General features: G+C 53.7%; 1 protein-coding gene across 2 annotated transcripts; it reads right to left on the bottom strand.

Annotated features, from left to right (window-relative positions):
* Positions 95-14,405, bottom strand: TMC4 (transmembrane channel like 4). Of its 2 annotated transcripts, none has more exons than XM_003127416.5 (15): positions 14,257-14,405; positions 13,458-13,665; positions 9,465-9,610; positions 9,029-9,261; positions 8,765-8,886; positions 4,375-4,522; positions 3,396-3,563; positions 3,001-3,164; positions 2,374-2,488; positions 2,008-2,105; positions 1,505-1,688; positions 1,016-1,146; positions 753-908; positions 445-523; positions 95-359 (listed from the first exon to the last, which is right to left on the bottom strand). In XM_003127416.5, the coding sequence occupies exons 1-15, from the start codon at positions 14,333-14,335 to the stop codon at positions 291-293; spliced, it is 2,100 nt and encodes a 699-aa protein (XP_003127464.3). In that variant the 5' UTR covers positions 14,336-14,405; the 3' UTR covers positions 95-290. The 2 variants fall into 2 exon arrangements, 1 of the variants encoding a protein (XP_003127464.3); XR_002344773.1 differs by having other exon boundaries at positions 290-359; positions 445-585.

Genomic DNA, 14,594 nt, shown 5'->3' with positions numbered 1-14,594 from the left:
CCTCCACACCAACCCTCCCCGGCCAACGCATTTGATTGGCTTCTGTCTCGCTGAAGTCTTGCCCCCGGCTTCCGGACACAAGTTTCAAAAAGCGTTCAGCAGCCTCCGTTGTGTTTATTGATACAAGAAAGGGGTTCACTGGAGAGGCAGCGACCCCCAGGGCTGGAAAGGCATGGGATGTTCTCCAGTTCTTTCATTTTCCAAACGACGCGGCCGAGACCTTCAAAGGATCTGGGGGTGGGTCTCTGTCTGAAAGCGAGACGTCGTCACCCTGAACCAGGCTGGGAAGGTCAAAGAGCTCCGTTGGCCGAGCTCAGTGCCACAGCGCGCTGTGCCAGGAAGACTTTATTCTGTGCCTCCTGGGGTAAAGGGTAAAGAGAGGTGGAGGTGAGACAGATCTCTAGATTCCCCGGGACCCCTTGCCAAGGACCCGGCCTGACTCACCGTCTCTATCTGGCGTTTGAGCTCAGAGATGAGGCGTCCATATGAGTTAGCCAGGGCCACAGTATATGCCATCAGGATGCTAGAGGAGACGGAATGAAAGCCACTCCCCAAACACGCTTAGTGTATCTTCGACGTAAGACTCTTTTAGAAACCAGGGGCCCGGACCTCCTTCAGACTCAAGAAGTCTAGTATCCCAGTTCCCTTCTTCCCGCAGACCCAGAAGTTTGGGCCCCCAGCCCCCTCCGTTCTCGGAAGTAGGACCCCAGATCACACGTTCAAACCCGGATGCAGGAGTCTGGGGCCCTCACCTGGATAACAGCAGAAGGGGCACAGCAAATGCCTGGGTCCCCAGGAAGAAGAGAAAATTCTGGGCAGTCTCGGGGAGGCTTCCGATAGACTTAGGGATCTCGGACCAGATGGACAACTGCCCCCGGAATGGACCACACAGCTTAGAAGGTGGGATCCTGAAGTCAGAGACAGACAGGCAGAGCTCCAGGATGGCCACAAGTCAGAACCTTGGAGGGAAGTGGGAAGAGGGAGGGAAAGAGAGGCAGGTGCCTCTCACACTTACACGAAGATGCCATATAGCACAGGAACGGCGGAGATGGCCAGACCCAGGAGAAGCACCAGGGGGAAAAAGAAATTCACAGTAGAGGCCCGAAATGTGCGGGAGGCCGGGGAGCAGGTGGAGAAGAGGGTGAGCTGGCGCAGGAAGGAGAGAATGTGAGACACAGGCGTCTGAGCCCCAGACTCTCCTCCACCGGGAACCCTGGCCCCCTCTTCTCAGTCAGGATCCTGGAGTCCCAGTTCTTTTAACACCATCGGACACAGTAGTCCGGGTCCCCTCTTCCCTCAGACCTGAAAGTTGGAGTGCCCTGGCCTCCTCCTCCTCCTCCTCCCACATCCGGGAGCCTCATCCAGATCCGTCCTCTCAGGATCTAGTGTTCCCTCACGCTAGGACCCAGGCGTCGCATCCCTCAGTTCCCTCCTTCGCCAGGACCCAGGAGCCCCAGCTCCATTACCTCCCGCATCAGACCCAAGGGTGCTGCCCACCCCTCACCTTCTTCAAATAGAAAAGCAGCAGGAACTTGGCCGTGTTGAGCAAAGGCAGTAAGGGGCAGAAAAAACTCCCAACCCAGACCACCGTCTGTGCGTAGATGAGTCCCAGCACTTCGTCAGGCACCTGGAACTCCTGGGTCCGCGCGAAACGACCCAGCGCCCCCGGACAGAGGCCACAGAGCAGCCTGAGGGTCGGAGCGGGGGGGGGGGGGGGGCTGAATCTGAGGCGGGCCACCGGTTTCCTCACCTCTCCACCTTCCCGCCCACCAGTTGGAAGTGATGGATTCTGAGAAGGGGGCAGCTTTCAAGGTTCCGGAGGGGGTGTGTCTAGAGGGCGGGGCTTGAGGGGTAGAGGCGATCTGGGTAGTAGAGGCGGAGCCAGAAGGAAGGGACCACCAAACTCGGGAAGGGGGCGGGGTCTGCAGACGGCGGGCTGGCGGGGGCGGGGCTAGGAAGGGGCGGGGTGACCCGCAAGGTGCCCGGGCCACGGCAGGGGACTCTCACTTCCGAGGGAACTGGATGAGCAGCATGACGGCCAGACCCGACAGCAGATCAAACAGCAGCAATTTGTACATCTCCTGCCCCAGCCGAGTCTCCCAGCACTGAGGAAGGAAAAACGGGTCAGAAAGACTTCAGGACCCAGACACTTGCAGACCCAAACGTCGGAATCTCCGAATCGCAAGCATGTAAGGCTCCATCAATACTTTCTCTGGAAATCTTTCGGTTTTTTTAAACATTCCTGTCCCGATGGGGAGAGTATTCTAGCATCCCAAGCTCCTCTTTCCTCCCAAGCCAGAAGTCTGGAACCACCAGGCCCCTCCTTTCCTTCAACGACCCAGGAGTCCCCCACCCCGACCCCGACCGCCTCACCGGAAGTTCTTTGTAATTATAGCCACAGGCTTTGCACTCAGCCTCCCCGCAAGAGATCTGATTCCAGAGAGTGCCGAGCAGGACCAGCAGGGAGGCCAGGCGGAGAAACACAGTCCTGGCAAGGGAAGGGAGAGAGAGGGAATCCTCACTGACTGAGTGCACACAAGCCCGGACCCTCTTGTGCGGAACGTGCTCACAATTTTCCCCATTTCACAGATGGAGAAATGGACCGGAAAAGTCGGGATTTGAATCCAGATCCCACTGGATCCTATAACCTGAGGATTTTCGTGGGTTCTTCTTTGGTTGTCTTTTTAGGGCTGCACCTGCGGCAGATGGAGGTTCCCAGGCTAGGGGTCCAACCAGAGCTGTTGCTGCCAGCATATGCCAGAGCCAGGGCAACGCGGGATCCAAGCCGCCTCTGTGACCTACACCACAGCTCTCGGCAATGCTGGATCCTTAACCCACTGAGCAAGGCCAGGGATCGAACCCGAGTCCTCATGGATATTGGTCGGGTTTGTTAACCGCTGAGCCACGACCGAACTACAGATTTCAGTGTCTTATCTACTGGAACCAATGCTCCTCGACCAGCCCCACCACCATCCCCAGCCCGCCCCAGGAGTCTGGAACCTGAGCAGGATAAAAACGATCTGGCGGCTCCTGGTGTAGCCTTCCAGCGGGGCAATGAGCTTGAACAACACTGGTAGTATGAAGTTGACCACGGAGATGAAAATGGATGGAAGGTAATTGACCCCAAGCTTTAGCAGTGGCATCTTCTGGACAGGAGGCATATCCTGGGAGGGATGGTGGGCCAAGAGAAGAGGCTCTGGGCTCCTGGAGGCTTAACACCCTCGCCCAGCCTCTTTATCCTTCCGCACCCTCAAGTCCAAGGTCCAAACGTAACCCCCCCCCAACCTCTCGCCCCAAACCCTCCTCCTCTCAGGTTCAGGATTCATAGGTCTCCGTCTCCCCTACCCTGGGAAATGTAGGTTCCGGGACCCTTCCTCCCCCAGGGCCCTCCACACCTGCAGGTTCACAGTGGCCTTTGTGGCCCAGTAGACTCCGTAGAAGGCTGCTCCCAGGAGCGCCAACACCGCCAGGTTGATCAGCACCCGCACCAACCACACCCTGGCTTGCTGGCCCAAGGTTCGCACCGCAGCCTGGTACCGCACCACTGCTTCCTCCAGCTCCACCTAAGGCCAGAAGAGACGTCCGCCTGGGGTCCAGTGGTCCAGGGCCGCGACTCAGAGGGGACCGATGCAGCACTGCCCCTTTAAGAACGTCTCTCAGCGTTCCCGTCGTGGCTCAGTGGGTAACGAATCCGACTAGCAACCATGAGGTTTCGGGTTCGATCCCTGGCCTTGCTCCCTGGGTTAAGGATCCAGCGTTGCCATGAACTGTGGTGTAGGTTGCAGATGCGGCTCGGATCCCGCGTTGCTGTGGCTCTGGCATAGGCCGGCGGCTACAGCTCCGATTAGACCCCTAGTCTGGGAACCTCCATATGCCGCGGGAGCGGCCCAGGAAATGGCAAAAAGACAAAAAAAAAAAAAGAACGTCTCTCATCCTTATCCCAGCAAGTCTAGGGTCCTCCAGCTGACAATTGGATCTACAGTCGCCCCTCCAGGCCCCGCCCAGCAACCAGGCCCCGCCCAACACTCGGTAGAGCTCCTCCTTGGGCCCCGCCCAGCACTCATCCCTGGCACTAGGAGTTTCAGTTCTACTTTATCCCCTTTCTGGCCACACCCTTCTCTTAACTTTGAACCCCGGAACTTTAGGCCCCTCCTCTTTCCCGATGCCGGCTTTCTCCTGTACCCTTTGACCCTCAGGCATCCCTAGAGTGGCCTTCCAGCCCTTCCCCCCACCCCCTCCGGAAAGCCCGCTTCCGTGAGAAGGAAGCTCCTCTCAGCATCCATCCGAGGCCCGGTCCGATCTAGGCCCCGCCCATTCTCTCAACCCCGCCCCCTCGGGTCCCATCTCTTCGCGGGCGCCCATCCCTCAGCGCACCTGCAACTCAAAGAGGATGTTGCGCTGGCGCAGCCGCACGTGGACCTCCCCGCTGAGGCCAAAGTCCCAGGCAGAGAACACCCGGTGGCTGTAGCTGGTCAGGACCCCTGACTCAGCCAACAACGTCTGCTTCAGGCCAGACACCGAGCTAAGGGAGGGGAGACAGAGGAGACGGGGTGTGGCAGGACAGCCGCGAGCAGAGGGACCCCCCCCCACCACGAGGCAAACAGGGAAAACGAACCCTAAGACCTTGGGCCTTTGGAGAGATGAGACCTGGGGGAGACACATACAGTCTTTGGAGCCAAAGACCAAGAAAGAGATTCAGAAATGGAGCCAGAGGAGGTCAGACACAAAAAAGGGAGAGAAAGAACCCTAAGAGGGGGGAACAGAGACCCTGGGGAGAGGGAGTCCCCCAAAGTGTGGGCGGAGATTCAGAGAAAAGAGGACAAAGACTCAGAAGGATGAAAGGAGAGGGGGACAAAGACCCAGGGAGGGGACAGAAAACCAGACAAAAGGAAAGAAACAGAAAACTGAGCAGAGACTCCACATCCACCTTGGTCGCCCTGGCGCCAGCCTCCATCACCTCCTGAGTGGATCCAGAGGATTCCCTGCTGCTCTCTCTGCTTCCACCTGTGCCCTCTTGGCCGTTCTCGGCTCCCAAGGCAGTAGAGCCTTTTATGCCCATCAGGCATTCCCACTGAAAACCAATTCCGCAGCCCCTGCTCGTTCTTAAATCCTAGGCTACCTCGCAGCATAGCCGGCCAGGGCCATCTGATGTGCCCCCACGTACTTCTCCTCCTCCTCCTCCTGGCCTTGGATTTCCCAGAACACGCCACAGCTCTTTCCACCACAGGGCCTTTGCACTTGCAGCCCCTCTGTCTGCAATGCTCACGTCTTGGCTGCTCACCTGGCTGACTCCTTCCCACTTTTCCAGTCTTCCTCTACAGGTCACCTCCATAACGAGTCTTTTTTCTGACCATTCCATCTAAGGAGGGGCCCCACCCATTATTCTCTATCACAGGAGGCAGAAAGCTATGGCTCAGGGACCAAATCCTGTGTTTGTGAAGTTTCATTGGGACACAGCCTGGCTCACTTGTTTTCCTGCAGTCCACAGCTGCTTCTGCCCTCCAACAGTGGACTCTAGTTGAGGCAGAGACCACATGGCCTGCAGAGATGAAAATCTTTCCTACCTGGCCTTTAATTTTTTTTAATTTTTTTTTTTTTTTTATAGCCACATCTGTGGCATGCAGAAGTTCTCAGTCCAGGGATCAGACCTATACCACAGCAGTGACAGTGCTGGATCTTTAACCCACTAAGTCACCAGAGAACTCCTAATTTTTTTTCTTTTCTGCCTTTCAATTTTTGTTTTCATTTTTAAAGACTTAATTGAAGTATAGTTGATGGCCTTTAATTTTATTATTGCCTTTTTTTTTTTTTTTTTTTTTTGCTTTTCAGGGCTGTATCCACAATATACAGGGGTCCCCAGGCCAGGGGTCAAATCAGCGCTACAGTCTGATTCTATCTAAAATTCTGTCTCCCATTTTATCTCCCCTACTTTACTATAAGATGTACAAAGGTAGAGGGACCCCCAAAGGGAGGCATTCTCTTTTTTTGTTTGTTTGCTTTTTTTTTTTTTGGACCACACCTGCGGCATATAGAAGTTCCCAGGCTAGGGGTTGGATTGGAGCTTTTCCCGCTGGCTCATACCACAGCCACGGCAACGCCAGATCTGAGCCACGTCTGCCACCTACACTACAGCTCATGGCAACGCCGGATCCTTAACCCACTGAGCAAGGCCAGGGATCGAACCTGTGTCCTCATGGATGCTAATCAGATATGTTTCTGCTGAGCCACAACGGGAACTCCCATGCTCTGTTTTTTTTGTTTTTGTTTTTATGGCCACACCTGTGGCATATGGAAGTTCCTGAGCAAGGGGTCTAATCATAGCTACAGCCTGGGTCTACACCACGGCCACAGCAACATCGGATCCAAGATGCCCCTGCAATTTATGCTGCAGTTTACAGCAATGCAGTATCTTTAACCCACTGAGCGAGGTCAGGGGTGGAACCCCCATCCTCATGGATCCTAGTCAGATTCATTTCCACTGCGCCACAATTGGAACTCTGTTTTTCTTTTCCTTCTTCTTCCTCTTCCTTCCTTTCTTTCTCTTTCTTTCTTTCTGCCATGCCCACCATATTTATAAGTTCCTGAGCCAGAGATTGAACCTGTGCCCCAGCGGTCACCAGAGCCACCGCAGTGACAACACTGGATCCTTAACCCGCTGAGCCACCAGAGAACTGCCACCGTGTTCTATTTCTTGGTGTGAATGGGAAATGTACCAAGACCAACCCTTTGGTTTGTGCATTTTTCTGAATGGGTGTCTTATTTTTAAAAGGAGAAATTATATAGAGTCAACTAATAGTTGACAGGGATGCTCACATACTCAGTGGGGGCAAAGAGTCTCCTCAATAAATGGCGTTGGGGAGTTCCTGTCGTGGCACAGTGGTTAACGAAGCTGATTAGGAACCATGAGGTTGCGGGTTCGATCCCTGGCCTTGCTCAGTGGGTTGAGGATCCGGCGTTGCTGTGAGCTGTAGTGGAGGCCAGTGGCTACAGCTCCGATTCGACCCCTAGCCTGGGAACCTCCATATACCACGGGAAGTGGCCCTAGAAAAGGCAAAAAGACAAAAAAAATAAATAAATAAACTAAAAAATAAATGGCGTTGGGAAAACTGGATATCCACAGGCAGAAGAATGAATTCAACTCCAATCTATACACCACTCACAAAAATTAACTCTAAATGGATTCAGTGCTTAAGGATAAGACCTGAACTTGAAAAACTCCTAGAAGACAACAAAGGAAAAGTTCTTTGACGTGGGTCTTGGCAACGCTTTTTTGGATGTGACGCCAAAGCACACAAATAACTGAAGCCAAAATTAATAGATGGGACGACAGGACTACATCCAACTAAAAAGCTTCTACACAGCAAAAGAAACAATCCAAAAAATACAAAAATAAAAAGGAAGCGTCGACCTACAGAATGAGAGACAATACTTGTAAATCACATACCTCGTAAAAGGTTAATATCCAAAATATACAAAGAACTCACAGAACTCAACAGCCCAAAATACCTCCCAACAACCCAGTTAAAAAATGGGCAGAGGGGAGTTCCCATCATGGCTCAGTGGAAACGAATCTAACTAGTGTCCATGAAGACACAGGTTCGATCCCAGGCCTCGCTCAGTGGGTTAAGGATCTGGCATTGCTGTGGCTGTGGTGTAGGCCAGCAAAGCTCTGATTCAATCCCTAGCCTGGGAACCGCCATAAGTCAAGGAAATGAACAGTTTTCCAAAGAAGAAATAAAGATAGCCAACATATATGAAAAGGTGCTTAAAAAAAAAATTCTGTGGCACAGCAGGTTGAGGATCCAGCATTGTGACTGCAGTGGCTTGGGTGGCTGCTCTGGCGCAGCAGATTCCACTCCTGGCCCGGGGACTCCCGAATGTCATGGGTGTGGCCAAAAAAAACACAAAAAACCAAAAACTCCCAACAGCCTGGCCCAGTATCACTGTCAATCCCCCTACCTGTTCTGCTTATACCCAGAGTCCCGATCACCCTGTTACATGCCAGGCAATCCTCTCATTACAGCTTACTGCTTGCCACCTGTCTCCTCTGTTAAAACATCGGCTCCACCTGGACCAGATTCTATTGGGTTCTGGTTTGTTCTATTTTGCCAACTGGCTAGAACAATGCCCGGCGGGCGGTACACAGTATCTGCTCAATAAATATGCGTTGCACGAATGAATGAGTCACCCATTTGTTTCTTAAACGGCCAGTGCCTTCCAGAAACAATGTAATTAATTGTCTTGTTTGTTTAATAGCTTACCTTTCTGGCTAGACTCTGAGCCACAGGGAGGAGAAACTTCCCATCTTTATCCCTGGCCTTGAACACTCAGGAGGCATTTGTTTTTTGTTTTTTGGTTTTTTTTTTGGTTGCTTGGTTTGTTTGTTTTTTAGGGCCATACCCGTGGCACGTGGAAGTTCCCAGGCTAGGGGTTGACTCGGAGCTACAGCTGCTGGTCTACACCACAGCCACAGCAATGCAGGATCTGAGCCACATCTGCCACCTACAGTACAGCTCACGGCAACACCAGATCCTTAACCCACTGAACGAGGCCAGGGATCGAACCTGCGTCCTCATGGATACGAGTCAGATTTGTTTCCACTGAGCCATGACCTGAACACCCCGTAAAGTATTTTCAAATTCGACTTCAACTCAAACAGAGAGAAAGGGACACAGAGCAAGACTTAGGATTCTTGGGGAGGGGGCTTCTACCGCTGCTACTGCCCGCTATGTCCAGGGAGTTCGGGTGTGAGGGTGTCACTGACCGGTGCAGGATGAGCAGCAGGTAGAGGAGGCCAATGGCAAAGACGGAGCACAGGTAGGTGATGGCCAGGTGTGGGCGGGGTGGGTAGAACCCATAGAAGAGTGGAGACCATTCTAGAAAACCCTGGGGAGAGAAAGGCCAGGCAGGGGGTCACTGTGGGGCCGGGTGGAGGTGGCTGGGGTTCGGGGAGCTGGGCGGTCAGGGTCAGGGGTCACGGAGGGCTTCGGAGCCCAGAGGGGTGTCTCCCGGGGATCCAGGCACGCACCTCTCCGGAGAGCAAGTTGAAGAGCTGGGTGGGAAAGGTGACCAGGCCGTGGGGGCGGGGGTTGTAGGAGCCGCAGGGCGAGGAGGCGTTAGCGGCAGGGGGACCAGGCGGGGTCCCTTCCAGCCAGGTGGGCAGCAGAATCATGCAGGCCTTAAGCACGGAGGCCAGCACGTTGAGAAGCAGCAGGAAGCGCAGCAGGGAGAAGTAGGACTCGGTGCCCGCGCCGAATTGGCCTGAAGGGGGCAGCAGAGAGGCCTCGGGCTCCCTTCTGAGTCGGGTCCCAGGCCCCTCCTCCCTCAGACCCCGGGCAAGGGAGGGGGGCGGAGTCCAGCCCCAGCCCCTCCTCCCTGAGACCCAGGGGTCCAGGCCCCGCCCCCCTCCTCCAGACTCAGGGACCCTGCCTCACCCCAAGATGCCAGCCCCAAACCCATCGTACCCCCAATCCTTTTCAGCGTCCACGCCCAGGGCTTCAAGGTTTTCAGGCCTTCTCGCACCTTCTCCTTGGACCTCCGAAGCAGCAGAGCCCAGTGGGCCACCCTGGACCCTGAGTTAAGAGCCACTTGGTCCCTGGCAAGGTTCTGTCTGGGAAGGAAACAGAAATGAAAGGAACCAGGAGTTCCCCTCGTGGCTCAGTGGAAACGAATCTGACAAGTATCCATGAGGACGAAGGTTCGATCCCTGGCCTCGCTCAGTGGGTTAAGGATCCAGTGTTGCTGTGGGCTGTAGTGAAGGCCGGCAGCTCCAGCTCCAATTCGACCCCCAGCCTGGGAACCTCCATATGCCCTGCGTAGGGCCATTAAAAGACGAAAGACAAAAAAAAAAAAAAAAAAAAAGAAGCAGCCCCAAATGGAAACCATCCAAACATAGAAACAACTCAATAGTTGAACCAGGAAGAACGGTTGCCCGTATTGCTGACACGGGCTACTCCAAAGCAATAAAAAGAAACAAAACTAAGGCTAAGCAGAGAGAGGCAGAAAATACAGAATAAAGGATTCTATTTATGCAAAAGCCCAGAGCAAACACATGCTTGCTCTCAAGCACCAGTTCTGCTCTTTAGGGAGGCATGAACAGGTGGCCAACTAGGAGGAAAAGCAAGGACGTGATTCTCTGTAAAAATCTGGGAAGGAGTTACTGTGGGGAGGAAGGGGGCTGCCGGGGAGGGGCGGAGGGGTCCCCTAAGTGGAGTTTACCTGGACCCTCACTTGAGGAATAATTTTTAAGTCGGCACATGATGTTTCATGCACTTTGCTGTCAGCAAATATCATCATAAAAAATGAAAGCAAAAATAAAGATGCAGAGAATAAAGAAGTAGGTGTGAAATTTTGACTTATAAGATATATGTATATAATATGTTTTTTGTGGGGTTTGTTTTTGTTTTTGGCTGCACCTGGGGCATACAGAAGTTCCTGGGGTCAGGAACTGAATCTGAGCCTCACCTGTGACTTACACTACAGCTGCAGCAACGCTGGATCCCACCTGTGCTGGGCTGGGGATCGAACCCACACCAAGGAGGTAGCGCCCGATCCCTAACCTACCGCACCACAGCAGGAACTCCGATAAACATATTTTTGATATCACTTATATGTGGAATCTAAAAAAATGCATGAGTTTCCTGGTGGCCTGATGAGGGATGCAGCTGTGGCTCACATTTTATCCCTGGCCCCAGAACGTCCACATGCCACAGGTGCAGCCAAGAAAGAAAGAGAAAGAAAGGGGAGTTCCCATTGTGGCTCAGTGGATTAAGAACCTGACTAGTATTCTTGAGGATGCGGTTTCAATCCCTGGCCTCGCTCCGTGGGTTGGGGATCTGGCATTACCGTGAGCTGTGGTGTAGGTCACAGAGGCAGCTTGGATCCCGAGTTGCTGTTGGCTGTGGAGTAGGCCAGCAGCTACAGCTCGGATTCGACCCCTAGCCTGGGAACTTCCAAGTGCTGCTGGTGCAGCCATAAAAAAAACAAAACAAAACAAAACAAAAAACACAAAACCTGAAAAAGAGGGTAGGATGGTGGTTACCTGGGGGTGGGGTGGGAAATGGAGATGCTGGTCAAAGGGTACAAACCTCCATTTATGAATAAATTCTGGGGCTCCAATGTACAGTGTGGTGATTATAGCTCATAATACTGTACTGTATACTTGAAAGTTGCAAGAGTAGATCTTAAATTTTCTTACCACATATATATACAGAGTGGAATACTACTCAGCCATAAAAAAGAACAAAATAATGCCACTTGCAGCAACACAGAACTAGAGACTCTCGTACTAAGTGAAGTAAGTCAGAAAGAGAAAGACAAATACATATGATATCACTTATATCTGGAATTTAATATATGGCACAAATGAACCTTTCTACAGAAAAGAAACTCATGGACTTGGAGAACAGACTTGTGGTTGCCAAGGAGGAGGGGGAGGGAGAGGGATGGACTGGGAATCTGGGGTTGGTAGATAGAAACTATTGCATTTGGAGTGGATAGGCAATGAGATCCCGCTGTGTAGCACTGGGAACTGTATCTGGGCACTTAGGATGGAGCGTGATGGAGGATAATGTGAGAAAAAGAATGTATATGCCTGTGTGACTGGGTCACTTTGTTGTACAGGAGAAATTGACAGAACACTGTACACCAACTATAATGGGTAAAAATCATTTAAACATGAAAAAAATGTTCTCACCACAAAAAAGAAAGCGTGGGGAGTTCCCGTCGTGGCGCAGTGGTTAACGAATCCGACTAGGAACCATGAGGTTGTGGGTTCGGTCCCTGCCCTTGCTCAGTGGGTTAACAATCTGGTGTTGTCGTGAGCTGTGGTGTAGATTGCAGACGCGGCTCGGATCCAGTGTTGCTGTGGCTCTGGCATAGGCCGGTGGCTACAGCTCTGATTGGACCCCTAGCCTGGGAACCTCCATATGCTGTGGGAGCGGCCCAAGACATAGCAAAAAAAGACAAAAAAAAAAAAAAAAAAAAAAAAAAAAAAAGCAAGCGTGATTATGTGATATGATGGAGATATCAGGTGGCACTCCTGCGGCCATCATTCTGCCATAGATAAGTGTTATCAAATCAATGCATTGAATACCTTTAACTGCCAGGATGCTGTGTGTCAACTATACCTAAATAAAGCAGGGGAGGATGGAGGGAAGAGAAAAAGAAAAAAAAGAAGAGTATATTTGCTCTTCTTCCTGTTTCTGGCACACAGCTCCTAAACCTTCGTATTTCCTAAGGGGTGAGCGGATAGCGGTGTCTTTGTTATGTCAGTGAGGTTATATCTGCAGGTAGACAGTGTCAGAATCGCGCTGAATCACTGTAACCCAGGTAACATCAGAGAGTTGTTTGTGTGGGGAAAGTTTCTTATACACTGGAGTCAGTGTCAAGATTATAGAAGGAGGAATTCCCGTCGTGGTTCAATGGTTAACGAAGCCGACTGGGAACCATGAGGTTGTGGGTTCGATCCCTGGCCTTGCTCCGTGGGTGAAGGATCTGGAGTTGCCGAGAGCTGGGGTGTGGGTTGCAGAAGCGGCTCAGATCCTGCGTTGCTGTGGCTCTGGCGTAGGCTGGTGGCTACAGCTCCGATTTGACCCCTAGCCTGGGGACCTCCATATGCTGCAGGAGCAGCCCTAGAAATGGCAAGAAAAACAAAAAAACAACAAAAAAAAGATTATAGAAGGAAACAAGTGTCAATTTCCCCCCCCTTTTTTTTTTTGGTCTTTTTAGGGCCACACCTGCCGCATATGGAGGTTCCCAGGCAAGGGTCAAATCGGAGCTGCAGCTGCCCGCCTACGCCTACGCCACAGCCACGCCAGATCTGAGCCGCGTCTGCATCCTACACCGCAGCTTGTGGTGATGCTGGATTCTTAACCCACTGAGAGAGGCCAGAGGTTGAACCTGCTTCCTTACAGACCCTAGTTGGGTTCTTAACGCACTGAGCCACACCAGGAACTCCGAGGAGGATCCATTTCAAGGGCTCCCTGAACAGTCACAGGCCCTTGGAAGGGCTTTCCACTTGCTTTTAAGGCTCTGCTGTTGCCATAGAAAAATGTGCAGAAATCATTGAACAGGAGATGCAGCATCTTCGCCTTTTTGTAGTGGGAGAAAGGAAAGAAAAAAACGAGTGTTGGGCTTTGAAGGGAAGGAGGCAGGGACAGAGAGAGGGGGTAAAGGCAGAGAGCAAAAACACTAACAGACTTGAGACACCCAGAGAAAAGGAGGGAGAGGCAGACAGGCTTGGAGGGAGAGGAGACCAGAGCCTAGGACCTGGGAGAGGAGAAACCAGTCCTGGAGACCGGAATCCTTGGAGACGGAGGAGCACCAACACAGACAGGGGAAAAGGAAAGCCAGCCAGGCAGGGACAGGCCGAAGGACAGAGTGAGATGGAGACAGAGCCACCCGCACTTGTGGGAGGCTGGCCCTCACCTGGCTGGGAGGTGGCAGGTGGGCCTCACCTGTGTACCCGTCTGGCCTGCATGGGCCAGGGCAGCTCCCGGGAAGGGCGGGGCTCCTGCAGTTCCTTCCGCGCAGATTCTGTGAAGGCCTGGATGCTCCTCTCCTCCTCCTCCTCCTCCAGGGCCCCCCAGGGCAGGACCCCAGGGCCTCGGTACCGAAGGGTAGCAGCACTGGGGAGCTCATTGAGCACAGAGGACAGCGAAGGGCCTGGGGCAGGGGGACAGACAGTTGGGAGGGCCCAGGAGGCCAGCCCCCAGCCCCTCCGCCCTCAGACCCAGGGGTCCAGCCCCCAGCCCCTCCTCCCCCGGACCCAGGGGTCCAGCCCCTCCTTCTCAGTCCCAAGGGTCCAGGCCCGTCGCTCTTCTTCCCAGAGACCTAGTCCAGGCCCATCGTCCCTCAGATCCAGGAGTTTAACACCCCAGACCCAGACCCCGCACCACCCAGCCCTGCAAAGCACCCAGATGTGGACCCGCAGGCCCCTCCTAGCCCAGGGCAGGGGAGTCCTCAGCTTCCTTCTCCCTCTCAGTTTGTGACCTGGCCCCTCCCACTCCCCAGACCCCCCAGCCCTTAGCTCCCTCCTCCTCCGGGACTCCAAGCCTCCAAGCCGCTGGGACTCCATACTCCTCCCCAGGACCCAGAAGTCCCCACCTCTGGTTCCCTTCTCCCCCCAGAGACCCAGGAACCAAAGCCCCTCTGCCTTCTGCCCCAGGGATGCGGAGTCAGAGCTCCGTTCTCCACCTCTCCCTAGACTCCTGCCAACCGGAGGGGTTGGACCAGCCCTTCCTTCGGCTCCCCCACCTGTGCTGGCCTCCCGGGGTGCTGGCCACCCCCCAGAGGAGCCCCAGGCCTCCGGTTCCCATGCCCAGCTCTCTTCCATGGTCTCAGGCACAAGTGTATTTCCGGGTCTGGCGGCCAGGTGGGCAGGGACTGCCCCAGGTGAGGGAAGGGCCTGAGGCAGGGGCGTACCTGGCCGCTAGGTGGCCTGGAGGAAATACCTGGCACTTCCCGTTGCTCCGAAAGGTCTCCTGGGAGCTGAAGTCCGCAGGTGCCCGTGTGGCGCCGGGAGCTGTGCTCTGGCGCATCACATCTGGACTCTGTGGTCCAAGCCCCTCCGCCCCCAACCCCTTGGTGATCAC

The sequence above is a fragment of the Sus scrofa genome, chromosome 6 (assembly GCF_000003025.6).
Source record: "Sus scrofa isolate TJ Tabasco breed Duroc chromosome 6, Sscrofa11.1, whole genome shotgun sequence".
Classification (NCBI taxonomy): Eukaryota; Metazoa; Chordata; class Mammalia; order Artiodactyla; family Suidae; genus Sus; species Sus scrofa.
The sequence above is the reverse complement of the archived record's forward strand: the minus strand, read 5'-3'. Positions and strand labels throughout refer to the sequence as shown.